The sequence below is a fragment of the Leucopleurus acutus genome, assembly GCF_964270905.1.
Source record: "Leucopleurus acutus genome assembly, chromosome: 10".
Taxonomy (NCBI): Eukaryota; Metazoa; Chordata; class Mammalia; order Artiodactyla; family Delphinidae; genus Leucopleurus; species Leucopleurus acutus.
Genome location: NC_139153.1, coordinates 97,633,782 through 97,660,923, shown reverse-complemented (window position 1 = coordinate 97,660,923; position 27,142 = coordinate 97,633,782). Strand labels below are relative to the sequence as shown.

Below are 27,142 nucleotides of genomic sequence, written 5' to 3'. Positions count from 1 at the left end.
AACTGTTTCTCCTCTCCGAGTTCCTGTCACATTTGGTGGACATCCTCTTGTTTGGAACTGAGCCATAGTCTTTCCTGTTTTGTTGGTTATCTTTTCAGCTGTATGTATTTTGAATCCTAGTGAAGGTATACGCTCCTACAGGATAGGGGCCATACCTCATACTGCCTGGATTCCATCACTGCTGCTTAGCGATTCACCTTACAACAGACTGAATTGTAGCTCATTTTAAAAAGCTGGAAGGGACCAGGGAGAACATCCTTTATAAAGAGGAAGCGAGTAGGGGCCTAAGAGCACATAATCGGCTAAAGGTAGAAAAGTGACCAGAACCCAGGCTTCCTGGTTTTTGCACCATATACCCTGTTAGTTAATCGTGGGCGTTAATGACACACGAGACAAAGCACGTCTTGCACGGTTTCCTCCAGAAATTTGCTGAAAAGTTGTGGTTTTTTTAATGTCATTTAATCAATCTGGTCAGAGTTTTTGTTTGTCAGAAAAAAAGATACCCGTTGCTCTGTTCCCAATTCCAGTTAAAAGAACATTTATCCATGAGCACCTGGAACCATGGGGGATGTGGACTCCATTCATTCATTCATTCAACACATTTAAAAATAAATAAATGACATAAATAAGGCAACATACGTATTTCTCACTACTAGTTTGAAGGAGTGGAAAAATAATAATACAAAGTAGACTTTCTACTAATTCCCAGTCCATTAATTCCTTAGTGACCTTGGGACTTTAAATCTTTCCCCTATCTTTATTTCTTTATTTAAGAAAAAACTCAATGCAGTATCTGAAGTCTTGTGAATATCTACAGGACTAAAGCCTCGACTGTAAGAGCCTTCGAACTGTTTCTAGGACATGTAGTTAACTGAGGCATAACTAGCACATTTACCTCCTAGTTTAAGAGGCTTTACTTACTCGTTTTTGCACCATGCCCTGTTAGTAATCGTGGGCGTTAATGACACACAAGACAAAGCACATCTTGCATGGTTTCCTCCAGAAATTTGATTAAAAGTTGTTTTTTTTAATGTCATTTAATCTATCTGGTCAATCAATCTGGTCAGTAGTAATACTGCTACTGTTATTATCGTTGACATGTGCCTTATGCGTTTACCGGCTGATGTGTACTTTCCACCATGATTTATTTTGGTCTTGTTCCTCCTCCAGTTGGCACTTGTTGCCCGGGAACTCCTCGACCTAACATCTTAGGTGGTGCTCCTTTGGCAACAAGGTGAAGTCCAAGGTTTTCAGCACAACATGCAAGGTCTTTTATGACATTTTCCTTACGACCAGCTGCCGCCTTCCTCAAGGGTGTGTGACTAGCCTGGCAGGCAGCGGACTTCACGTGCCTCTCCCTCAACTCATCCTTCTGTAGGCCTTCCAGAGTCAGGCGAGTGTACCTTGCCCCTTGCCACAGAAAGCCTAGGGGTGCTGAGGCTTGCCTTTCCCCCTTTGATTATTTCTTTATTTCACTGAGATTCTGAGTCTTCCAGTATTTCACAAAAAGAATACGCTCTTCATTTTGGAGCTGTGCCCTAGATAGCATCATAATTGGAAAAATTCTTTTTTTTTAAGTTGCAGCATAGTTGATTTACAGTGTTTCATGTGTACAGCAAAGTGATTCAGTTATACATAAACATATATTTATCTATTCTTTTTCAGACTCTTTTCCATTATAGATTATTACAAGATATTGAATATAGTTCCCTGTGCTGTACAGTAGGTCCTTGTTGATTATCTATATATTAGTGTGTATATGTTAATTCCCAAACTCCTAATTTATCCCTCCCCCCTCCTTTTGCCTTTGGTAACCATAAGTTTGTTTTCTTTGTCTGTGAGTCTATTTTTGTTTTACAGAATAAGTTCATTTGTATCCTTTTTTCTTTAGATTTCACATATAAGTGATATCATATGATATATGTCTTTGACTTACTTCACTTAGTACGATAATCTCTAGGTCCATCCACATTGCTGCAAATGGTATTATTTCATTCTTTTTTGTGGCATAGTAATATTCCAGTGTGTGTGTGTGTGTGTGTGTGTGTGTGTGTGTGTGTGTGTGTATACCACATCTTCTTTATCCATTCATCTGTCAATGGACATTAGGTTGCTTCCATGTATGTCTTGGCTGTTGTAATTAGTGCTGCTATGAACACTGGGGTACATGTACCTTTTCAAAAGAGGTTTTGTCTTTTCCAGATATCTGCCCAAGAGTGGGGTTACAGATCATATGGTAACTCTATTTTTAGTTTTTTAAGAAACTTGCATACTGTTCTCCACAGTGGCTGCACCAATTTACATTCCCACCATCAGTGTAGGAGGTTTCCCGGAAAAATTATTAAATGATGTAAAAAACAATAAAGGCTTCTGAATGGAAGAAAGAGCAAGCTTTTAAGGCGGCCCGGAGAGGGTAAACATGTCTAGCCTGATTAATCGTCTAGCTCGGGAATAACTGCTTCCAAAGTGAGCCAAAGGTGCGTCAGTCTTGTGCTGGCCTGCAGTCACGAGCAGGTAGGGAAGGCTGAGCTGTTCAGTCTCAGCAGCAAAAACATGCCTCGTGTCTGTGCTGGAAAAGCAGGTCACGTGGCCTATTAGGAAGGAAAGGGAACAGGTAACGGCCTTCCCCTCTTACAAGTGGTTTTTAAAAAAGTTCTCCTGTAGGCATTTTTCAATACCCAAGGACAGCCAAAAGGGCAGACAGGAAAAAGAGCCACATTTTCAACACTCGAACAGTGCTGTTTTAAATAACGGATTGAATACCAAACAAATAGGATGAAAGGTCCTAATCTGGCTAATGTCTGTATTTCTCAATATAGTAACATTATTAATGTCAGTGCCTAAGCCTGTATAAATCTGAACCCCTTGTTGTTGGCCAGCTGGAAATAATAATGTAAACAGACTCTGTTGGCCTCATTGTCATGTATCTGAACACTTTGTCAAACTGCAAATATTTAAAATATTTTAATATTCACTCTAAGCCAAAAAATCTTTGCCAAACTAGATACTGAAATTACTCTCTGTTGTGTTGAAATAGGATAGACTATAACCTGATATTTAAAGGTATTATTTGGGAAAAAAAGGAAGGTTGGGATTGAATTTTCCATTATCATTCATCTTCGTATCATTTACCATCATCATTCATTATCATATTTTCAGAGTCATTCTCTTTGCTCTGCTCCATGGGAACACTAAGAATTAGATTGATCTGCTCTGTCCAGATAAGGGCTCCGTTTACTTTTTTCCACTTTGCATAAAAAGCCAAAGGTGGGTTCTGTGTAGAGTTTATTTGTGATGGGTCTTAGAGAATGAGGAGAATTTAGTAAGGGAGAGAGAAAAATAATGTACAAGCTGGAATAATGAAAAATAGGAGTAATAAAAGCTGGAATGAAAACCTACCGTGGTTCAGGAGGTGATGAGTCATTCAGCGGAAGTGCAGCGAGCCTTGAATCAAGGGGGCTTAGCGCTGGTTTTCCTACCTCTGCTGAAAACAAGGAATAAGCATATTGTTCTATTAATTTCATGAATAGCAGGGTAGAGACTTTTCAAAAAGGAGGAGAGAAAGGGCATTAAAGGACGTTTTTTCTTCATGCGGGGGGTGAGGGGTGGGGGGGGTGTTCAGTCTCCGACAGTGAGTTACTCCTACAGGATGGAGGCTCGGAGGGGTTACGTTCACCTCAGAGGGAAGGTGAAACGGGAAGGCATGAAGTAGTTGTATGGGTGTGTTAGAAGCCATCATAAATAAAATATGTTGATCTGTATTAAAAAAAAAAGCTGGTTGGAAAAATAAAAGGTTGAAGATGAGAACCTTGTAAGTTAAAGAGCTTCATGTTCTTCAGCCAAAACTCTGCTATTTACAAATAGGGGCAACAACATTCGTTTCCTAGGTGATTTGACAGGCTTAACCTGGCAGGTATAAAGCACTTCTCTGAGTATTAGATGATGTTCTCTGGGTAGTGAAAACCTGAATGCGCTCTAGGTGCCCTTATCCGAACATCATTTGTGCCAGGATTCGACTGCTTTCCGGTGAAGTTTTAAGGTCTCATCTAAATCAGGGGATGTAGCTTGGCATTTGTTCATTGGACCCCAACATCCTGTTACCAAATCAGACTCAGGGCCGCTCGCTGGCGGGCCGTAAGGCCAATCTAATGACACCGGGTTGTGGTGAAAGAAAGTGCAGCATTTATTGTAAAGATGCCAATACAAAGAGGATGGGTGGCTCGTTTTCTAAAACCCCGACGGTTTTGGGGGGAGTATTTAATGGGCAAAATTTGGGGTGAGGGCTACAGGGCTTGTGACTTTGTTCTGATTGGCTGGTGGCGAGGTAGCAGGGCGGTGCTCCAGGGATCTTGCCCTCAGCCTGAAGTTACCATCCTCCACCTGGGTGGAGGCCTTAGTTCCCGCAGAAGAACTCAAAGATATTGTTGTGTGTATCCCTTGAGGAAGAACCAGGACCCTGCCCCAAGCCTGCAGTATTGTTTCTAGGCTGTTCCTCCCTTGTTTCTGCATCCCCTCCCTTCCCTGATTAGCAACTGTTTGAACCTGCCCTTTGGAGCTCAGGGAACGTCCAGGAGCCTGAAAGAAACCTATTTCCTACAAACAAGAAACGGGGGGAGGGGGGGCATGGAAAGAATTTGTACCAGGGAGAACCCCACGGGGTCCTGCTCCGTTTCAGCCCTTATGATAAGCACCACGGTGGAAGGAGAGGGGCTGTCACGACGTAATCGCAAAGTCACAGATCCCAGAGCCTTGCACTTTCAGATCCCCTAGGACTGGAACCCCGGTAAGCTCTTGTTTTAGAAAAGAGAGTGCCGGGGACTTCCCTGGCGGCCCAGTGCTTAAGACTCCGCGCTTCCACTGCAGGGGCTTCGGGTTCAATCCTCGGTCCGGGAACTAGGATCCCGCATGCCTCGCGGTAGGGCCAAAAAAAGAAAAAGAAAAAGAGTAGGGCGGGGCTAGAAAGCATTACAAAAGAGCCCGGTGGATGAGGTTTTTTTTTTAAATTTTCATTCTCGTCACTTCAGTCATTTTTTCACTAAAGCGGCATATTTGAGAACGGAGGCAACATTATACCCCGTGGAGTGTGCTCGAAGAGTCGAGGGACCAGGCTGTGGCTCATCGCCATGAGCAACAAGGGGGTGGGGGGTGGGGGGGAGTGCCGGGGGCGGGGGAGTGCCGCAGCTTGTCGGATGAGTAGCAGGAAACGGCACGCCTGCCAGAACGCATCGTTTCAACTTTCGTTCTTACTGTATTAATTCTCTGAATGACAGTAACAAGAGGGGGGGGGGAACCTTCTGAAATGAAGCAAAAGAGATCTGAGAAACTAAATCTGCAGGGGAAAAGGAGACTAAAACCACAGTTTTAGTGAAACAGCCAGCCGTTGGGAGCTGGGAGGCAGAGGGAGGAAAAAAGGCTGGGCTTAAGCAACCTGCTACCGGGATGTAGACAAAGGCGGTTTGAAAGGCAGAGAACGAGGCGGGATCAGTAGCTCTATCAGCATGGGGAGTGCGCCAGCCGCTGGATTCCCGGGATGAAACCGGATGAATTCACAGTGTCTCCTTCAGGGCACGAATTACTGGAGTATGCACCAAAATAAGAACTCAGAGAAAAAAGTAAGTTTGGGAGAGGACTTAGATTTTGACGGTCTTTGAAATCTCCTCTTGGAGGCATGCCTTCATTGATGCGTTACCTCTTTATAGTTTCTGTCTCTTGTGTAATCATTTTTATCGTGTTCTATGTGTTCAATTTTGGGGGCGAGCAAGGCTTCCAGAGGCTAAATAACTCGGACACTTTGATGCTGAGTCAAGTTTGCATATCCTTTATCAGTGGCAAAGCACCTTTCCTCTGGAGAAACAAACTCATGATCTATGAGACGTCTTCTTGCAAGGAATACCTGGCTCAAAGCCACTACATCACGGCGCCGTTATCTAAAGAAGAAGCTGAATTTCCTTTGGCATATATCATGGTCATCCATCACAATTTCGACACCTTTGCAAGGCTCTTCAGAGCTATTTACATGCCTCAGAATATCTACTGTGTTCACGTGGATGAGAAAGCGACAGTTGAATTTAAAGATGCAGTGGAGCAGTTACTGAGCTGCTTCCCGAATGCTTTTCTGGCTTCCAAGATGGAACCCGTGGTCTATGGTGGGATCTCCAGGCTCCAGGCTGACCTGCACTGCATCAAGGATCTTGCAGCCTTGGAGGTTCCGTGGAAGTACGCCATCAACACCTGTGGGCAAGATTTCCCCCTGAAAACCAACAGGGAGATAGTTCAGTATCTGAAAGGATTTAAAGGGAAAAACATCACCCCAGGGGTGCTGCCTCCAGCTCACGCAATTGGACGGACTAAATATGTCCACCGAGAGCACCTGGGCAAAGAGCTTTCCTATGTGATAAGAACCACAGCACTGAAACCGCCTCCTCCCCACAATCTCACCATTTACTTCGGTTCTGCCTACGTTGCCCTGTCAAGAGAGTTTACCAACTTTGTTCTCCATGACCCACGGGCTCTTGACTTGCTCCAGTGGTCCAAAGACACCTTCAGCCCGGATGAACATTTCTGGGTGACGCTTAATAGGATTCCAGGTATGTGGGATTTCCTATTTCACGTGAAGGCAACGTGCCATACTTGAAAGGGCTTTTCGAGAGCCAGCTCCTTTTTATTAGAAGTAGAAGATGAAAACTGAAATATATAGTTTTCACCTGCATCCTTTATAAACTCTAAACATCTAAAGAATGATGTTCTTTAGAATACAGTATTCTAACCAAGCCAGATAATACCTTTTAGTGGTATTGCTTTGCAGTTCATCGTGTTCTTTTGCATTCATCATCTTACTAAATATTTAACCACAATCGGTATTATGGTTCTCCATCCCCACTGGTGTTCTTTCTTTCCCCCAAATTTGTCAGACTTGCTGTAACCCCAGGGCCATTGCCTTGGCCACTCCCCTGCCTACCCCCAGACCTTCACAGGCTCCCTCTCATCAGCCAGAGGTCATCAGCTCAGAGAAGCTGAGCTGACCACCCCACCTTTTTCCTCCAAAGAGTTTATTATCATCTGGAATATCCTATCTACTTACTTGCGAGGATTTGTGCTTGGCCTCCTCTGTATTAGCTCCGTGAAGTTGGGTCATTTTCTATCTTGTTAACTGCTGTATCCTCCATGCGTAGAACACATAGCACATGCTCAATAAAAATGAATGAATGAATGAGTGGCAAAGCATGAGACTTTACTATGGCATCACAGCTGTCTCCCTAAGACCCCGTGAGCGGAGAAATACTTAGACTCATGCATGTACTGTACCACAGGTGTAAAGTTTTAAAAATATATATATTTTAACTTCAGATAAATAATGAGATTCCAGGAGAAGCTCCTTCCTTTCTCATCAAAACAGTTCTATCTGTACTAACGGGCCAGATCAATTATTTTTAAAACTATATAAAACATGATAGGGTTTCGTCTGAAGGAAACAGCGTGCTTTGGATTCAATGAAAAGTACACAATGGATCTCTGATGAACTCGACAGCATTATTATAGCAGGAGAAAAGCAATCATTGTTCTGGTTTTTGGGGGGTTGCCAAGTTGGAAACACTGGTAGGTGCTCTCAGGCTGCAGGGTGGGGCCTGCTGGGCGATAAACATGGCAGCGTTCTCTGGAAAATACCATGTTTGGTCTCTGAATCCCAGGGTGACTGGCCTGGTGAACAGGGCTTGCTCTCGCACTGTGCAAGCTCTCTTTCTTGACCTCCCTCTTCCTATGGCCATCTTTTCACCTTTTATCTGTTGTTTCCATCATTGGCATCTAATTGGTGAGCACTAGGTAATTAGAGGCAGATTTTCATATTTAAATATTTATTCCCTTTCTATTTTCACTATTCCCTTAGGATTTATGAAGATTTGATACTAGCCTCGTGGTTCCATAGATGTCGTACTAAAATGAAGGCAGTTCGTAACTTCACAAAAGCCTGAATTGTCGTTTCTTAAAAAGAAAAACATGGGTTTGTGTTAGTGTTAAATGTCTGTTTGGTTTGCAGAAGGATGGTCAGTCTTATCAATGTCAAATCAATTTAACAAAATCGAGGAAAAATAATCTCTTACCCCCCATTTTTTTTTTCCTTACCCCCTTCTCCTTTCCAGCCCTGGTGAAATAGATGAGGCAGGAGACAAGACCATTTTTGCTGTAGGTTTGTGGGGTGACTCGCTGGCTTCTACCCTCTCTCAGCGACAGTATGACCCCATATAAATAGCCTCTTGGAATCTCCAATCTCCCCAGCTACAAACTAAGGGCCCCAGGAGCCAAGATCCTCTTCGTTCCTACATATGCCTTTCTTTGCAGAGGACACAATACCCAGAACCACATAAACACCTAGCAGGCAGCTGTTGAGAATTTGTAGAAAGGCCAAAATGCCTTTATTTATAAATAAGTAAAGTGAGACTCAATAGAAAGTATACTCATAGAGGTGAGTCTAGGCTCCATCAATCTTGTTGCCCCTTAGCCTTGGCAAATGCCTTTCATTACCCCTGTAGGAAATCGGAGATGAGAGCTCCGCTGAGAGAACCTCAGTGGTCTGATTCTTCAAGGGATGTTTTTCAGGATAACGTGACATTTCCTAGGGTCTTGCCTCCTTCCTCTGTTACAGTCCAGATGGCATCCTGGTTCAGGGAGCAAGCAGGAAGATATCCTGCTTGTAGGTGGGCCCTTCCTGAATTACAAGTGATTTAAAGAAAACAAGCCATCACATGCTCTAGCCCCAGGGATGGACCTCCCCATCTTCAAAGGCGATGCAGAATCCAGTCACATGCTCCAGTCCCTCCAGTGGTTTTCCACTTGAGCGCTCTTTGTGATTTAGGATTTGGTGCGTGAATCTGGTTCTTTATTACCAGACAACCTTTTACCATATCACGTCTTCTGTTTTCAGTGTCATGTTTTAAGGGGAAAAGTCCTTCGGTAAATACAGCGCAAACATTTTTGCAAATGTGCGAGTTCAGATGGTGCAGTTCCTTGCCTCCCTCAAAGTTCCTTTCTGTTTTTATCCTAAACATCCTAAATTAAAGTGTTTGTGTTAGAAAGACCCTGCACAGTCATATCAGGCTCCCTGAAACACCCACAACAGGACCAAGACCAAGAACCTGATTGGTACCCTGTTACTAGGTGATATCAGACAACAAAATGAGAATAGTTTAAAATCAGTGAGACTCGGGAATTCCTTGGCGGTCCAGTGGATCGGACTCCGTGCCTCCACTGCAGGAGGTGTGGGTTTGATCCCTGACTGGGGAAGTGAGATCCCACATGCCTTGCTGCACAGCAAATAAATAAATAAATAGAGACTCAATAGAAAATATACTCATAGAGGTAAGACTAAATCACATATCTTCACACTGTTTTTTTTTTTTTTTATGTTGTCTTTCTATTGAGAAAATGACTTCTCTCTTGGTTTTCAACACTTAAGTTTTTTCCAAACTGCATTAGATATAGAAATGGTGCCGGGCCATGTCCCTTGGGGGCCCCAGTGTCACATCCTTCTTCAGGGAAGGCCAGAAAGAGTGGTTATCATTCAATCCTGTGTGGCTGTGTACAGATGGGTTGTCTAGATTTCTCCCTTCTGGCCATATTCTCAAAGGAAACCCTTCTGGAGCGCAAATTTCTCTCACTCATCCTATAGCGCTTGAGGGTTAGGGTTAGGGTTAGCATGCGGCTCTGTCATATGCACGCTGTACGAATTCTGGTGCACGCTGAGGTTTTCCAACTTCTCCAGTCTTTGTAATCACTGCTGTATGTCACGTTAAGAAAAGCTCCCATATTATTATTCCCATAGCATTTGCTTTGGCCTACCTGCCCCAGGGCGGAGTGCCAGAGACCATTGAGATGTTTTGCTTTAAGTCTTCTGGAATTGTTGAGGATCTGCAGAAGCCTCTGCTGGTCCAGTTTTTTCACAGGCCACTTCCGTGGCTCACTTGTCTTCTTGTCCCACTTTACGGTGGGTCTGTCTCTAAAGAAAAGGCAAAACTGCTCCATGCTTTGACTTCAGCGACGTTTTCCCCCTCGCCGCCTAAGCTTGTTCTTTTGGATTTTTGCTCATGTGTTTCTCTGACCTTTCTCATGCCATGAGGTTTCTGTTCCATAAGAATGTTTTCATTTGCCTCTTCTTTTTTCCATTTTGTATACTTCTCTTTTTTTTTTTTCCGGAGCCCCTTTGTCAAATAAATTACCTCAACTTCAGAAAGGACCACATGATCACATTTCCTCATGTTCCAATGCTAAAAATAGCTTGTTTCCTACTTTGATTTCTTTTGCTTTTTTAACTTTGTGGCTTATATGTGGACATTCTTTGGGCATGTGTTATGACTCTTTGAGTTGCATGTGACAGAAACACAACTCAAAGTTGCTTAAACAGACCCCGGAACTTACTGGGTCATAGAATTGAGGTGCCCAAGGAGGGCCTCCGAGTAAAGCTAGATCAAGGCTTGGAACGGTATATGCGGGACTCTTCGTCTCTGTGAAGTGACCAACCGTCCCTGTGTGCCCAGGTCTGAGGGGCGTCTTGGGCATGGGACCTTCCATGCTGAAGCCAGGGAAGTCCCAGTTTGGTCTGAACTGGTCACTCTATCTGTCTGTCTGCCTGTCACTCGGTTGACTTTATTCAGTTTGCTCCTCCCCACGTGGTGTCAGAGAGGCTCCGAAGCAGCTCCAGCTGCTTGCTTCTCACAGCCGGCACTCCCGAGAGAAAAGAAAGCTTTTCTTTCCTCATAGTTCCGGCAACAGTTCAGGGAAGTCGTCAGATTGGTCCTGCTCGGTCCAAATCCCTATCCCTAAACAAACCAGGGACAGGAAGAATGCTGACCAGCTTCTCTTGGGTCACTTTTTCACCCTCGAGCTAAAAGTTCAGGGCAGGCTATGGTGAAGGATGGTTCTTCGCCCGTGATGCCTGCCAGACAAAAGCACACGCCCACTGCAAGGTGGTTCCGGGTCCTGCAGGCAGGGGGGTTTCAGTGAGCGTCTCCACCTCCGTTAGAAGGACAAGATGTAATGAGGTATACAGTTTTCAGCACTTGGGCAATTATAACTTGGAGAAGACTAATTAAATTACCATTGTGGAAAAGGCATGATCTCAATAAGCATACTTCTCTTCCCTCATAAAAACATTTTATTTATTTTTTTAAATTAATTTATTTATTCTTTAAAATAAATTTATTTATTTTTGGCTGTGTTGGGTCTTCGTTGCTGCGCGCGGGCTTTCTCTAGTTGCGGCGAGTGGGGGCTACTCTTTGTTGTGGTGCACAGGCCTCTCATTGCAGTGGCTTCTCTTGTAGCAGAGCATGGGCTCAAGGTGCACGGGCTTCAGTAGTTGTGGTGCACGGCTCAGTAGTTGTGGCACACGGGCTTAGTTGCTCCGCGGCATGTGGGATCTTCCTGGACCAGGGATCAAACCCGTGTCCCCTGCATTAGCAGGCGGAGTCTTAACCACTGCACCACCGGGGAAGTCTGTCATAAAAACATTTTAAATAAAATTATATTTTATTTATATATATAAATAATAAGTATATCAATAAATAATTATTAATATAAATGTGATAATTTTATACAAATATACCTTTATGTTTCTTTTTAATAATAATTATTATATTTGGATAGTACTTAGTTTGCAAAGGAATTTCTAACACATTATCTTCTTTAATTCTTATAAGAATTCTATTAAGGGGAGGACTGTTGTTCCCATTTTGCAGATGAGAAATTTAAGATTAAAATAAGTGGCTTGTCCAAAGACAAATATTGCATATACCTAGCAAGAAATAAGAATGAAAAGAGGGAATTCCCTGGCCATCCAGTGGTTAGGACTCAGCACTTTCACTGCTGGGGCCCAGGTTCGATCCCTGTTCAGAGAACTGAGATCCCACAAGACGCGCGGCGCAGCCAAAAAAAAAGAAAAAAAGAAAAAAGAATGAAAATAAACATCTAGGGGGAAGTAGGGGGAAGCAGAGGTGAGATTTATGTGGTAAGCTTAGATTAAATTGAACCTAGTTTTATGAATTCTTCATTTGATTATTGCAATAACAGCAAGTGTTCAGAAGATGAAACTTAGCTAATTCTAAGTCTCATTAAGCTTGGGGAATGATTATATAATTGGACCCACCCAGGAATTTTCTCTCTTGTTCCTTATGTCATCTGGATACTTAGCCCATTTTCCTGAAAACGTTGGGTTTTCCGTGCGAGCCGAAGGTACAGAAAAGATCAGGAGAGTAATGTTTACGAACATCTGCCCATGGGTCTGCGTTATCTCAGTTTAATCGTCGCAAGAATCCTGTTGGGTCGGTATGTAAATTCACATTTTACAAGTGTGAGGATGGGATCAGAGGGGCTGAGTGACGTGTCCTGCTCCAAAAGCCGGAAGCACAGTAGAGAGTGCAGCGGGCACCTGGGATGCTACACGCTCAGAACTCAACCCAGGCTCGCCTTTGTGTGCCCCTCAATCAACACCGCCCTCTGTTAGCTTAGACCTGCCGGCCGGCTTCTCTCTCCTCAGTTCTCACCACCCCCATCCCTCCAGCCCTGGAGCTTGGTTTCCAGAGTCAGAGGACCAGGTTGGAATCCTAGCTCCTCCATCGCCAGCCTTGTGACCCGACGACTGGAAAGCCCAGTCTTAGAGTAGCCGTGTAGCATAGATGTTGAAAGCTCGACCCTGGAGCCAGACTGTCTGAATTTGAATCTCTGCTCTGCCATTTGTAAGCTTTGTGACTGTGGACAAGTTACCTAAATGTGGGAGCCTCCGTTTCTTCATCTATAAAATGGGAGAAATAATGATATTTATATCAAATCTGTGAGGTTTAGATGAGTTTGACCAGTGCCTAGCCCATATTTTGAGTGTTAGTTTTTATTGTTCTTACTGTTATTATTTTCTTCATCTGTAAAATGGATATTCATTCAATAAATTTATTTTATTTTTTATTGAAATATAGTTGATTTACAATGATTCATATATATATATACATATATACGTATATATATATATATGAATATATATCTCTATATTCTTTTTCAGATTATTTTCCCTTATATGTTATTACAAAATATTGAGTATAGTTCCCTGGGCTATACAGTAGGTCCTTGTTGGTTATCTATTTTATATATAGTCGTGTGTCTGTGTTAATCTCAAACTCCTAATTTATCCCTCCCCCTCCCCCAGTAAATATTTATTGAGCACTTAGATACCGTGCTGGATACTGAGAAATAATAGTGAATAAGTATATAATAGTGAATAAGACAAATAAGGCCCCTACTCTCATGGAGTATTCTAGAAGGAGGAGACAGGCAGTAAAAAGTAGACAGATAAGATAATTAGAGATTCTAAGTGCTATGAAGGAGACAAGCAGGCTGACGCAGGAAGGGACCTACTTCTTAGTGAAAGCAGCACATGAACCGCACCTCCAAAATGAGAACAAGCCATCGGAGCAAGAAGGAGGTCCCAGGCAGAGGGATGAGAGGTTGCAAAGGCCCTGAGGTGAGCAAGGGCTCCGTGTGTGCAGGAGCCAGAAAAGCAGCCAAGGGGGCGGGGGTGAGGGCTGGACCTGGCGTGACGTGGGTGAGGCCCTCGTGTGACGGTCGCGGGGATGCCTTGACCTGGCAGCACCCGGTTCATAGGGTTGTGGTCCGAAGATGCAAGGGGATGTGTGCAAGGGCTCGGCTCCTGCCAGGTACCGGGTAAACGGTTAGTGAATGGGATCTGGCTTTTGGCCTCCTTTCCATGGCTGGTGCCGCCATCCCTCTCTCTCTTCCTCTCTCTCCTACAGTAGCCTGATTTCTTTCTAACTCCTTTCCCTGACTCCATTCTCAGCCTGCTTTAATCCATCCTCCACAGTGACAGAATGAGCTCGATAAAAATGTGCGTCGGTCTCATGATCACGTCTCTCTCCTTCTTAGAAACCTCTTGTGCATCCCCGTCACATACAGCCTCACGTTCTAGCCCCTTTGCTGGAAGGGAGCTCATTGCAGTGTGGCCCCTTGACCTCTGCAGCACCTTCTCGCCCTGTGCTCCGCCCCCCATCCCATACCGCACACCAGCTGTACCAGACAACTCGTGGGTCTCAAATGTGCCACTTTCAGCCTCCCCGCCTCAACTCATGCCAGCTCCCCTCCAGAATGCTCTAGAACGCTCTTCCTCCCTCTCCCTCCTCTGACTGGCATGTGCATTTCTTTGAAGATTAAGCTTAGAGTCATATTCTCTGAAGAGCCTTTCCTAATTCTCGCTCCTGTGGACTCCATCCCCCTGTATCACACTGTACTCCAGTTAGTCTGCAATGCTGTGTTTGTGCTCCTAGTGACCTTCTAGACTGACCTGCAGGGATGGCAGCAGCACCTGCTAATTTCTTCTTCCTCATTCCTAGCACAACGCCTGGCACACGAGCAATGGAGCCCTGGCTCCTTGGTGTCATCCCACTTGCACAAACGCAACTGTTTTCTCTCTCTCTCTCTCTCTCTCTCTCTCTCTCTCTCTCACACACACACACACACACGTACACACGTGCACACTCACAGTGTATGTAAGTCTAAACGGCCATCCCTCCACCGCCCTCCGTTCCACGCAATGAGTCTGGGTCCACAGTAAGCATGAGGCGGATTCTGCATTCCCATAATGGGTCTTGGTTCCCATGCTCACGAATCTTAAAGATACAGTGTGCATCTCATGACATGGCCCCTCAGCTCAAATTAACTTCTTCATCTGGTGCTCGTAAGAAGAAACCACCATCTGGACCAAGATTAAAAGGAAAATTGTCAGCATTGGAATTAGGGAGAGACTCTGTGTCATCTTAACACGGCATATTCCCAAAGGATTTCTCCAGAGGAATTTTGACTGTATGCTGTCTTCCCTGTACATACTGGCTTTGTAACCTAATCTCCCAGTAGGATATATACCTTCTCTAAATGTTTGTTGGATTTATTGATTGGGTAGTAATTGGCAAAGTATGGGCACAAATTCAGATCATCCTATTTCTAATCTAGTGTTCTGCCCCCATCCTCAATTCAGTGTATAGAATCGCTCTTTTTTTAAAAAAATAAATTTATTTATTTATTTTTGGCTGTGTTGGGCCTTCGTTACTTAACATGAGCTTTCTCTAGTTGAGGTGAATGGGGGCTACTCTTCGTTGCAGTGCGCGGGCTTCTCATTGCGGTGGCTTCTCTTGTTGTGGAGCACGGGCTCTAGAATGCAGGCTCGGTAGTTGTGGCGCACGGGCTTAGTTGCTCTGCAGCATGTAGGATCTTCCTGAACGAGGGCTCGAACCCGTGTCGCCTGCATTGGCAGGCAGATTCTTAACCACTGTGCCACTGTGCCAACAGGGAAGTCCCTAGAATCACTTTTCTAAAAGTTGTTTGTACTCAGAAAAGGCAGATAGGGTAAAAGTGCCACGAAGAGACGATTATCTGAAGCCAGCAGTCTTTGGACAATACTTTTGTATGTGACCAAAGTCACAGAACTTTGAGCAATAACTTCAACATTAAGAAAATGCTATCATGTGTTGCCAGAAGTGTTAAAGGGCAATGCTTTTGTAATCCCTGTTTGGAAACTTATATTTAAATGGATTCTGTTCTTCTCATTTCTTGGTTACCAACTACTGAATTGAGACTTGGGTAATAGCTGATTTTAGAGCCACTATTCTCAGCGAAATGCAGAAGAGTGAAGGGAGAGTGAAGTTTTCAGTAAACAACCCCTGTGAGTCTTTTCCCCAGTTTGCTTTTCGGCCCTTGCTGTTCTCTCTCCCTTGGTGATCTCACTGGCCTCCAGGCTCATCACCATTCCTGTCCTGATGAATCATGACCCTGCATCGTGCTCCCAGGCCCTCTCTGCGTTCCTCCCAGGCCTCTGGGCATCTCTTCCTGAGGACCCCACTGGCACCTGCTCAGGTGCCCCCACTTCCATTGCCCTACTCACCAGAAACCCCCTCCTCCAGGACCTCTGGGACAGGCACTGCTGTCCTCCATGTCAGCCGACGTCTCCTCTTCCAACCCCCAACACCTGATCAGCACATTCTGTACATTGTGTGTGTGATAGGTTTCCAGGGAGTATCACCGATCGGTTCCGGTCATGACTGCTCTAACTCCAGCCCATCCTGCCCATCTCTCAAGTAGATTGTTAGACCCATCCATGTGGTCTCTCTGGCCCAAGTTGCCCTCTTCAAAACATTCCAACCCTCGACATATTTTTCTTCTAAGAATAACTTCTCAATTCCAAAAGCTTCAGTGACATTTTTCAATAGCTTATTGAATTATTCAATACAAACATCTCAACGTGGCACATTGGATGGTTGCATATCCCTGTTGAAAATCACATCAATATCACTGATCAATCAATTCCCATGGTTGTCTTCCCTGAAAGGAACACTCCAGAAAAACCACGCCTTGTATTCCTGCCTTTGGTACTTTTTTTCTTCTCAGTCTCCTTCCTTGGGTCATTCTCCTCTATTTCTCCTATTTAAATAATGGCCTGAATAGGTCTCCATTCAATGCCTTGTCATTTAGGGAGTGTTCCCTGATTTTTTTTTTTTCCTCTGTTGTACATTTTGTAAACCTTTGTTGTAACTCCTTTTTTTTTGGCTGGACCTCCAGGGAAGTCCCGGTTGTAACTCTTTTATGCCATTCTGTAATCTTCTTTGAACTGTAATTATGAATGTGGATATCATATTACCCTGACAACTATTATCTCTTCAGGGTCTTTTACATTTTTGGCAGCTCAACATAGGGCACATCCAGTGGGATAAGAATAAATATTTATTGAACTGGACATAACTGAAATAACATTTAATATGCCCCTCAGCACGGCTGCCAACTCAGCTGCAAATCACCCCCTCCACTGCCCCCTTCACCACCACACACACACACACACACACACACGCACACGCACACACAGCCTCGATTCCTTTGCCGGATCTTAGTAGGTCAGCTTCAGACAGCATCTTCCAGCATGTTCAGTTTTTCTGGGAATTTTCCTGAAGTCCTCTCTGCCCCTAGCCAACAGCAGTGGCACTGTTCTCTCTCTTCTGTTTTTCCAAAGCATCTTGCTCATCTTGGGAATGCTTCTCAAGGCCAAGTTCATCCTGGGGGCAGCACCAGCTCAAGCCAAGGCCCAGCGTCTGTGAGCTTAACCAGTGGGCACCTAACTCTGCACCAAAGAAGTAAAAATAACAGCCTAACATCAGAGGACCCTATTTTAAAGACCAGATCTGGGTTTTTACAGGGCTGCTGCTCTGATGGCAGTAACCCATCATTTGATGAAGCAAATGACCCTGCTGAGAGTTTTAGTGATTTTTTCCTGGGTCTTGGAGTGGGCAATTTGCAGTCTTAGAAAGCTACATCCAAAGCAACCATTATAGGGAATTTCCTGCGCTGTGCGGCCAAAAAAAGAAAAAAAGGAAAAAAAGGGAACCCACTAAGTAGCAGTTATATCAATTACTTTTCTCTTTTTTTCATATTCATTACTTGTATTTTCATCATTACATCATTACTGATTGCTTGACTTTATTTAGATCAAGAATGATATGAAAGCAATGCGGCATGAACTTAAGGTAAAGAAAGCAAACATTCTGAGAGCCATTTTTTACATGAACATGGATTATACCATTTAATGCAGACCAAAGGCCATGCAGTTTTTGCAGGTAGGTTTTACTTCCATTCAGATTCTTTTCATGTAGATCATAAAAATACAATACAGTGTGATGAGCCCAATTCAAAAATTACATGCTGCAGCCCATATTAACACTGACAGTTCCTAATAGAGGAAAAGAAAATTAAATTTTCTTTTTTCTTTTTTGGCTGCGTTGGGTCATCATTGCTGCGTGTGGGCTTTCTCTAGTTGCCACGAGCAGGGGCTGCTCTTTGTTGCGGTGCGAGGGCTTCTCATTGCGGTGGCTTCTCTTGTTGCAGAGCACGGGCTCTAGGCGCATGGGCTTCAGTAGTTGTGGCACACGGGCTCAGTAGTTGTGGCTTGCAGGATCAGTAGATTTGGCTCGTGGGCTCAGTAGTTGTGGCTTGTAGGATCAGTAGCTTTGGCTTGCGGGCTCAGTAGTTGTGGCATGCGGGCTCAGTAGTTATGGCTCACAGGCTCTAGAAAGCAGGTGCAGTAGTTGCGGTGTACGGGCTCAGTTGCTCTGCAGCATGTGGGATCTTCCCGGCCAGGGCTCGAACCCACGTCCCCTGCATTGGCAGGAGGATTCTTAACCACTGCGCCACCAAGGAAGTCCCGACAATTTTCTTGACCTAACTAACCAGTTCTTAATGTGGTTTCTCAACGCCTGTCTTTCATTCTCTGAGCTGAATAGTACGTGACATTCTTTCTTGACATGCTTTTGGACAAAGCCATGAGTAGAAGAAGGTTTTTCCCAAATATGTTTACCTTTTTTGAAAATTGAGATATAATTAAGACAAAATAGTATATCAGTTTCAGGTGTACAACACAATGAGTTAACGTTTGTATATCCTGTGAAATGGTTACCACAGTAGGTCTAGCTGGCATCCATTGCCACGCACGGTTGCAATTTTCTTTTCCTTGTGATGAGACCTGTTAAGATCTACTCTCTTAGCAACTTTAAAAGATACAATAATGTATTATTAACTGCAGTCACCATGCTGTACGTTGCATCCCTATGACTTAGTTATTTCATAACTGGAGGTCTGTACCTTTTGACCCCCTTCCTCCATTTTGCCTAACGCACCTCCGCCTCTGGCAACCACCAATCTGTTCTCTGCATCTGTGGGGTTTTTTTGTTGTTTTAGATTCACATGTGAGTGAGATCATACCATATTTATCTTTCTCTGTCTGACTTATTTCACTTAATGCCCTTGAGGTCATAAATGGAAAGATTTCCCTCTTTTTTTATGGCTGAATGTATATATGTGTGTGTGTTTTCAATTCCTTCAGATAAATTCCCAGAAGTGGAATTGATGGATCATATGGTAGTTCTGCTTTTAATTTTTTGAAGAACCTCCACGGTGGCTTCACCAACTTACATTCCCAATAACAGTGCACAAGGGTTCCCTTTTCTCCACACCCTCACTGACACTTGTTATTTCTTGTCTTTTTTTTTTTTTTTTTTTTTTTGCGGTACGCGGGCCTCTCACTGCTGTGGCCTCTCCCATTGCGGAGCACAGGCTCCGGACGCGCAGGCTCAGCGGCCATGGCTCACGGGCCCAGCCGCTCCGCGGCATGTGGGATCTTCCCAGACCGGGGCACAAACCCGTGTCCCCTGCATTGGCAGGCGGACACTCAACCACTGCGCCACCAGGGAAGCCCTGTGCAGAAGGTTTTTAGTTCAATGTAGTCCCACTTGTTTTTGCTTTTTTGTTTTTTAATTTTTAAAATTTATTTATTTATTGGCTGCGTTGGGTCTTCATTGCTGCGCACGGGCTTTCTCTAGTTGCGGCGAGCGGGGGTTACTCTTGGTTGCTGTGCGCGGCCTTCTCATTGCAGTGGCTTCTCTTGTTGCAGAGCACAGGGTCTAGGCGTGTGGGCTTCAGTAGTTGTGGCTTGCGGGCACTAGAGCGCAGGCTTGGTAGTTGTGGCGCATAGGCTTAGTTGCTCCGCGGCATGTGGGATCTTCCTGGACCAGGGCTTGAACCCATTTTCTCTGCATTGGCAGGCGGATTCTCAACCACTGCACCACCAGGGAAACCCTATTTTTGTTTTTGTTGCTTGTGCTTTTGGTGTCAGATCCAAAAAGTCATCACCAAGACCAATGTCAAGGAGCTTATCCCCGTACGTTTCTTTCTAGGAGTTCTGTGGTTTCACGTCTCACGTTCGGGAATTCCCTGGCCGTCCAGTGGTTAGGACTCTACGCTTTCACTGCCGAGGGCCCGGGTTCAGTCCCTGGTCAGGGAACTAAGATCCCACAAACCACACGGCACAGCCAGGAAAAAAAAAAAAGTCTCACGTTCAAGTCTTTAATCCTTTTTGAGTTATTTTTTGTATATGGTGTAAGATAGGGGTCAGTTTCATTCTTTTGCATGCAGCTGTCCAGTTTTCCCAGCACCATTTATTGAAGAGACTGTCCTTTCTTTCCAAATACATTTACTTTGTATCCACTTCAATGCCATGTTTTCAGGGAATGGATGATTGGAGGTTGTTCTTTCAAAGCCTTTACCCTCGAGCTCTGTACTTACTTCCATGATATTCATTCCCCCATGATCTTTCTCTTCAGCCAGATTTAAAAGATCAGAACTTAACTGTGAAAATATCAGAGGATAAAACTGCAATCTTGCCTAAGCAAGCTGAAGATGCTAAGCTCATCCTAAAGGAGTTAGCTTCCTGCCATGATCAGCCCCCTCCTCCAGGTATTTCCTCATTAGGCACCCCCTTCCCTAGCCCCAGTCCTCACATAATTCCTCCTTCATCGAAAATCTGTAATTCTGCCCTCAGTTCAAGTTGGAGCTACTTCTTTGAGCTCCTTGGGGTTCTACAGAAAAAAAGGCCCTCCTGCCTAGGACTCCAAATGCCCTCCCATGTCCCTTATGAGAACTGCCCACCCCAGACCCTGAAGTCCCAGCTAGGTGTCGGGTGGTCTCCTGGAGAGGCTGAACACTTCCCCATAGGGTTTCTCCTCCCTCTGGACTTTGGTCTGTCTAGACTAACTTCTCGCCACCCCACTTCCAAGAAAGCCTTCTTGGTTTCTCTCTGGTCAGATGTGCTATCACATTTTCAACTTTCTCCTGCACTTAATCTAAGCAAAACTCCCTAAAGCAGTTTTCCTGTAAAAATAGCCTCCTCTTTATTCTGTGCAGAATCTAGAAATATCACAACATTTAGAGCTGAAAGGAGCCTTAGGGAACATCTTTAGTTCCTAAAGTTGTACAAATATGGAAATTGAGAGTCAGAGAGATCAAATGGCTGGCTGACTACACTGTTCCGTAAAATGAGTTAACATTTGCTGGCTTCACTGCCCATTTATTATAAATTTTAATAAAAGCATTTCCGTTAATAAGACCATATATTTTTCTATTAATTCCTTCTTTACAGAAAGATGTGCCAAGTCATATGTGGAGTGGAGGGAGGAGGGGATTTTAGATACAGTTAACACTATAATAACAGTTATTTTCCTTTTAGGTTCTCCCTTCATTGTATAGGTTGCTACTAACACATTCTTATAACCACTGGGGAACATCTGTGTAGTTAGAATGGTTTAAGTGTATTCTTTTAGGTTCACTATAAAGTTACCCCACAAATGTACATCATTTCGTCCTCATGCCTCGGTGGTTCAGGGATATGTTTGGAAGGGTCATGTAGAGTTTTTTTGCACTAAAATTTGCAGAATTTTTATGACCTGCATGCACCTTTCACCCAGATCAATGGTTTCAGCATTTCCTCTCCTTCCATACTGATCAGTTATTGAACATCCTCTAGTTGGTATGTCTTTCAGCAGTGAGGGCTTAGGACCGATGGTATCTAGGATAACCAACCCATCCTGGTTTACCCAGGACTTTTTCAGTTTTAGCACTAAAAAAATCCCGTGTCCTGGGAAATCCCTCAGTCCCGGGTGAACTGGACAGTTGGTCACCCTACGTACTGCCCTTACACATTCCTGCTCATCTTTCCAATGCCCAAGGCCTCTCAGGACTGAGAATTAGTGCCCTAGGTATTTATGTTCCACAGAACAGCACTGATCATTTACTGGAAGAAGAAAAAAAAAAGATAACTGAAACTACTCTGTTCTGTAGGTTACAACACATTTAAGACACACTGAAGGGTAGTAATCAAAACTACACTATCAGACCTGAGAGCCCTAACCAAAGCAGACCAGGACTGAGCCTACCCTATTTTTTTTTTTTTTGCAGTACGCGGGCCTCTCACTGCTGTGGCCTCTCCCGCTGCGGAGCACAGGCTCCGGACGGGCAGGCCCAGCGGCCATGGCTCACGGGCCCAGCCGCCCCGCGTCATGTGGGATCCTCCCGGACCGGGGCACGAACCCGCGCCCCCCGCATCGGCAGGCGGACCCTCAACCACTGCGCCACCAGGGAAGCCCAGAGCCTACCCTATTTATAACAATTTTCCCATTGTTTTTGAAGGGAAAGGATCAAGTTTAAGGATGTCATTTAAAGGGATGGATTGGTAAATATAAAATTTGAATCTAAAACCACTTGAACCAGTGGGAGAATCAAATGCAAAGATTTTCTTCAATTCAGTACAAACACAGAACATATCTTGGAGGCAAATTTTTTCCAGGTTTAATTTATGGGAAAGCAGAAGACACATCTGCTTTTGGGGATTTATCTAAGCACTCTCCCCTAACAAACTGTCTAAACTCAAGTAAATGACAGGTCCTATGGGGAAAGAAGCTAGTATGATAGTGGATTGAATAAACTGAAAACAAGTCAAGAATTTAATAGGGCTATTAAAATTATTTGTTGGAGGAAGCCACTGCCTATCTCTATTTTAAGACTTTTGTTTTCTTTGAGTATCTTCAAAATACAGATCTCTGGTAGCAGCTGAACGATAAAATATTGTCTCTTAGAAGAAATGTCTCCTTGCAACTTCAACTTTCAAAACTATGGGGGTGGAGGAGTTTGGCAGTACTTTGTATGAGAAGGGTACCAGAAGAATATCCCAGATTTGGAAATATGTGGGACATGCAAGGTCTTCTCCTTAAGAATTTGCCATTTTTTTTCTCAGAGCACACATTTGGAAACAGAAAAGTTGTATAGAAAGACAAAGAGTCACCAATTCTGTCCCTTGAGATTTAACAAAATATAGCCAAAGGTAAAATTAGTGTGTGTTTGTTTTTTTGCTTTTGTTTTTGCTTTTGCTTGGAAAACTGGAATTAAATCTGGGCCATTAACCACAAGAGGGAAAGAAATTTGCTACCCAAAGGAGGCTGCTAGGGACTTAGGAAAAAGCAGTGTGATCTTGGAAGAATGAGGCTAAGCTGGGGTGACGGTATGCGGAATAGTATATAGTAAAATACAGAAGGCTTCTTAGCCAGGTTTACTTTCATAGACTTTCTATGATGCTTTTTTAAAAATTGGGACACTAAGGCACAGTGATCCCAAGAAACTTTCTTAAGGTCACATAGTAAACAGCAGAGCCCAATTTAAACCCTGTTCCAAAGCCTTGGTCTTCGCCAGCATGCTCTATCACAACCTTTTTGCAGGGTGCACCAGCTCGCTGGGTCTCTGGAGAACAGGTTCAAGAGACTGCAGCTGGGAATGCAGGGCAGTTCCCTTACTCTGGGGTGTAGGGAGAGCGCTGAAGGGGCTGGAGCTGCCTTGATGGCTCCCATCTGTACTTTGGGGTCTTTTAGGTAAAGAATGACCCATCCAGCGCTACTGTTCTGCTTCACTAAAGGTACCTAGGAAGGTGGGTGGGTGCTTCAGTTTCTATATGAACCAAGTCTGGCAACAGAGAGAGATTCTGTAAGTTTTGTTGAGTACGCCTTCTGTACAAGGCATTGCTCTAAGCTCTTTTTATGTACTAATCTATTTAAATCTCTTTGGAACGCTATGAAATCAGTGTTCCTAATATATTTGTTTTACAGAAGAAGGGAAGCCGAGGCGTATAGCCCAGTGCTCTGCACTATAACCCCAACGGGGTGTGCAAAGGGATTCATGCAGCAGGTACAAGGATGACCAACATTACCATTTTCCCTCATTTCACATTTCTTCCTCTGGAAAGTGATTGCAAAGACTCTGATATTACAAAATTTAGGCCTGGAGAAACTTGATTATTATCTAGAAAAGAAATCAGCCAGTGACATACAGCCTGGGGGCTAAATCTGGCCTATTTTTGTATTGGCCACAAGCTAAGAATGATTTTACATTTTTAAATGGTTGTAAAAGAAAAAAAAATTATTTTATGACATGAAAATAAGAAATTGAGATATCAGTGTCCATGAATAAAGTTTTAGCAGGACACAACCTCATACGGTTATGGCTACTTTCAGAATTTTCAGAACACAGTCATAGAGTTGAGTGCTTGCCTCCGAAACCAAAGGGCTCTCAAGCCTAAAATATTTACTACCTGGCCCTTTACAGAAAAAGCACTGATGTCTGATATAGAAGCATGTGGTAGACATATTTGCCTAACATTTTTTTCAGAAAAAGTTTTGTCAGAATTGTGAGTTTCCTAGGTAATTTAAAGGCTGCCCTTTTGTGCACAAAATGGTTAATTAAAAAAAAAACTTTTGAATAAACATATTTCAGAAATTCCTTTTTAAATAAACTATGCAAAATATATGTACAAGAATATATTAATAAATTTATATTTCACTGAGTGTTCCTACTCTGCTTGTTTTCAACCCCAAAGCACTGGGTTGGCCTTCACAGTTTTCAAGCCCTTTCATTAACTTATTTGATAATTTTAAATACTAGAGGTATTGATCTATAGTAATAAAATGGTCATGGGGTTGTACAAATGCCAGTCATTCTTTAATTGAATGATCTTGCACTGTTTTTGGAGTTTTTCTTTTCTTTTTTTTTTTTTAATTGAAGTATAGTTGATTTCCAGTATTATGTTAGTTTTAGGTATACAGCAAAGTGACTCAGTTAAGTGTGTGTGTGTGTGTGTGTGTGTGTGTGTGTGTGTGTAATTTTATTTTTAGATTATTTTTCATTATAGGTTATTACAAGGTATTGAATATAGTTCCCTGTGCTATACAGTAAATCCTTGTTATTTATTATATATAGTAGTCTGTATCTGTTAATCCCATACTCCTAATTTATCTCCCTCCTTTCCCCTTTGGTAACCATAAGTTTGTTTTCTATGTCTATGAGTCTGTTTCTGTTTTGTATATAGATTCATTTGTAGTAATTTTTAGATTCCACATATAAGTGATATCATATTTGTATTTGTCTGACTTACTTCACTTAGTATGCTATTCTCTAAGTCCATTCATGTTGCTGCAAATGGCAATGTTCCATCCTTTTTTATGGCTAAGTAATATTCTACTGTGTGTGTGTGTGTGTGTGTGTGTGTGTGTGTGTATACATATACACCACATCTTCTTAAGCCAATCGTCTGTTGATTGGTACTTGGGTTGTTTCCATGTCTTGGCTATTGTAAATAGTGCTGCTATGAACCTTGGGGTGCATATGTCTTTTCAAATTCAAGTTTTCATCTTTTCTGGATATATGCCTGGGAGTGGGATTGCTGGATCATTTGGTAGCTCTATTTTTAGTTTTTAATGGAAACTTTTAGAGTTTTTCTCAAATCTTCTTCACTCTGAGTATATCACTTATTGCTGACAAAAGGGCGCCCAATCTACCAGTTCTATATTCCTCTTCTAATTTGTGATTTCTTATCTGCTTAGATCTGAGAAAGTTTGTTATGATTGTGTCTAAACTAAAAGTGAATAAGCTAAGCCTCAAGAGAGCTTCAGATAGAGGAGCTTTGATGCTTAAACCAAAGACGATAAACTGCATGCTGGGGGCCAGTGCAGTCTCCAGGGTGCATATGTGTGCATGCACTCGTGTCTTAAAAATTTGCTCATTACTTGATAACATTTAAAGAGTTTGGAAATGTTTTCAAATAGAATTCAGATTTCTCCTTCCTCTCCAAATATCTGAGGAGCTGGCAGCACTGGCCCCATGACCCCACGTTATTCAGGGCTGACTTTGAGAAGGAGGGACGTGCTTTAGGTGGGGCAAGCACCTGAAGGCTCTTTACCCCCATCTGCACCCTCCCTCAATGTCCACAACACCGCGGCCAAGTGTTTGCTGCCGCTCGTGAACTCACTAGCCCTGTTTTTGTTGCCCTCCACCAGCTTCACCAGCTTTTTTCACTTACTTTTCTCGCTTACCTGCCTGTACACATTTGAGTGTGTGAATGCAGCCTACCATGTGTGATCATTATTTTGGTTGCTGGGAGACGTTTTCTTGTTTACTGTCTGGGTCTCGCTTGTGGCCAGTGTTTGAGGTTGTCAGAATGACATCACCAAAGCCTTCGATGAGAAGCAGGATGGTGTAACCTTGGGAGAGATGAGACGGCCTGGCACAAAACATTGCCTTGATTCAGTAGCCAGTAACTGTGCCGAAAGAAGCAATCAGAGGTAAAGGAGAACTCTAAGGACTTGGGAACAGGTCAGGCCCAGACTGTAGCCCTGCCCCTGCAAGAAGTCATTCACGTTTGCCTCTGAGACACCAGCGGGGGTAGGTGCACAGCTCAAATGAGGTTAATGAGAGCTAAAGTGACTGTAAAGGAAAAAATATCCCACCGCGTTCTCCAGAAGCCCCCCCCCCCCCCATAGCCTAGCCTTTTGTTTTAAGGTTTGAGCCAAGCGAATTATGTGTTGTTAGTGGCTGTCCTTGTGCTGTCTCCTTGATTGTGACAGTAAAGGTTATCCTGGGGGCAGAGAGAGGCAGGGAGTGATACAAAATGTCCACTTGACGACCGTTTTCAATATGGTAAGCCAGCTAGAGTGAAGAGAGCAGAAATCCTGTCCTGGTTGGAAGTTAATAGCTTAGCCTGCCCAATTATTTGCTGGAAGAAAATTCCTGTTCAGTTGCCACAGATACCAGGCCAAACAAACCTACAGCTGGGCCAACCGCTAAAAAAGGCATCGCATTCTAATCTCTGGCTGTTCATCTAAATCATTGTAAATAAGGCAGAACAGACCAGAGAAGGGGTTTGGGATCCTGCTATTTTGAGCTGTTAATCACATTGTACCCCCTTCTCATTTGCAACCTGCTTTGACTAAATCATGTTGAAAGATTTGTTGAGTTTGCTTTGCATTGGCATTGGATCAGAGCTCCCCCTTGTAGGATCAAGGGTCGAGACAAAAGGAGGGGGAAAACCAACAGAACCTGCAATGAGAGCCCTTTGTGCCCACTTCCCTCTGCCTCTCCTCCCAAGTTCTGCTGATTCCTGCCACTCACTTCGCAGAAAAGGGTGTGGGTCTAGTAAGAACAAAGGGAACGGAAGGTATCAAAGCAGACTATTCAGTACTTCCCTTCATGAACCCGCATTTCTAGGATTCCCCCACCCCCCAGGGGGGTGAAAGAAGATAATGATGGGGAAGGAAAAGAGGGAAATTTAACCTTCATTCTTTTAGAGTGGCAATAATTCAACCCATCTGAAAGCCTTAAGAATGTAAATGTTTTTCTTTTCCGTTACTAAGAACAGAAATCAAAATATCAGTTCCTTAACAGGGTCAGAAATGCTGGATGTTTTTCG

At 43.6% G+C, this 27,142-nt stretch overlaps 1 protein-coding gene across 2 annotated transcripts in view; it reads left to right on the top strand.

Annotated features, from left to right (window-relative positions):
• GCNT2 (glucosaminyl (N-acetyl) transferase 2 (I blood group)) overlaps nucleotides 1-27,142 on the top strand; it is a 79,811-nt gene that overhangs the window by 16,639 nt on the left and 36,030 nt on the right. The window contains exon 1 of one of the 2 annotated variants that reach the window (XM_082848037.1): nucleotides 5,595-6,587. The exons of the other annotated variant lie outside the window; for it this stretch is intronic. Within the exon in view, the coding sequence (XP_082704163.1) occupies nucleotides 5,669-6,587 (919 nt within the window). The 5' untranslated portion in view covers nucleotides 5,595-5,668. Of the gene's footprint in view, nucleotides 1-5,594; nucleotides 6,588-27,142 lie in introns of those variants that run through there. 2 annotated transcript variants of the gene reach the window in all.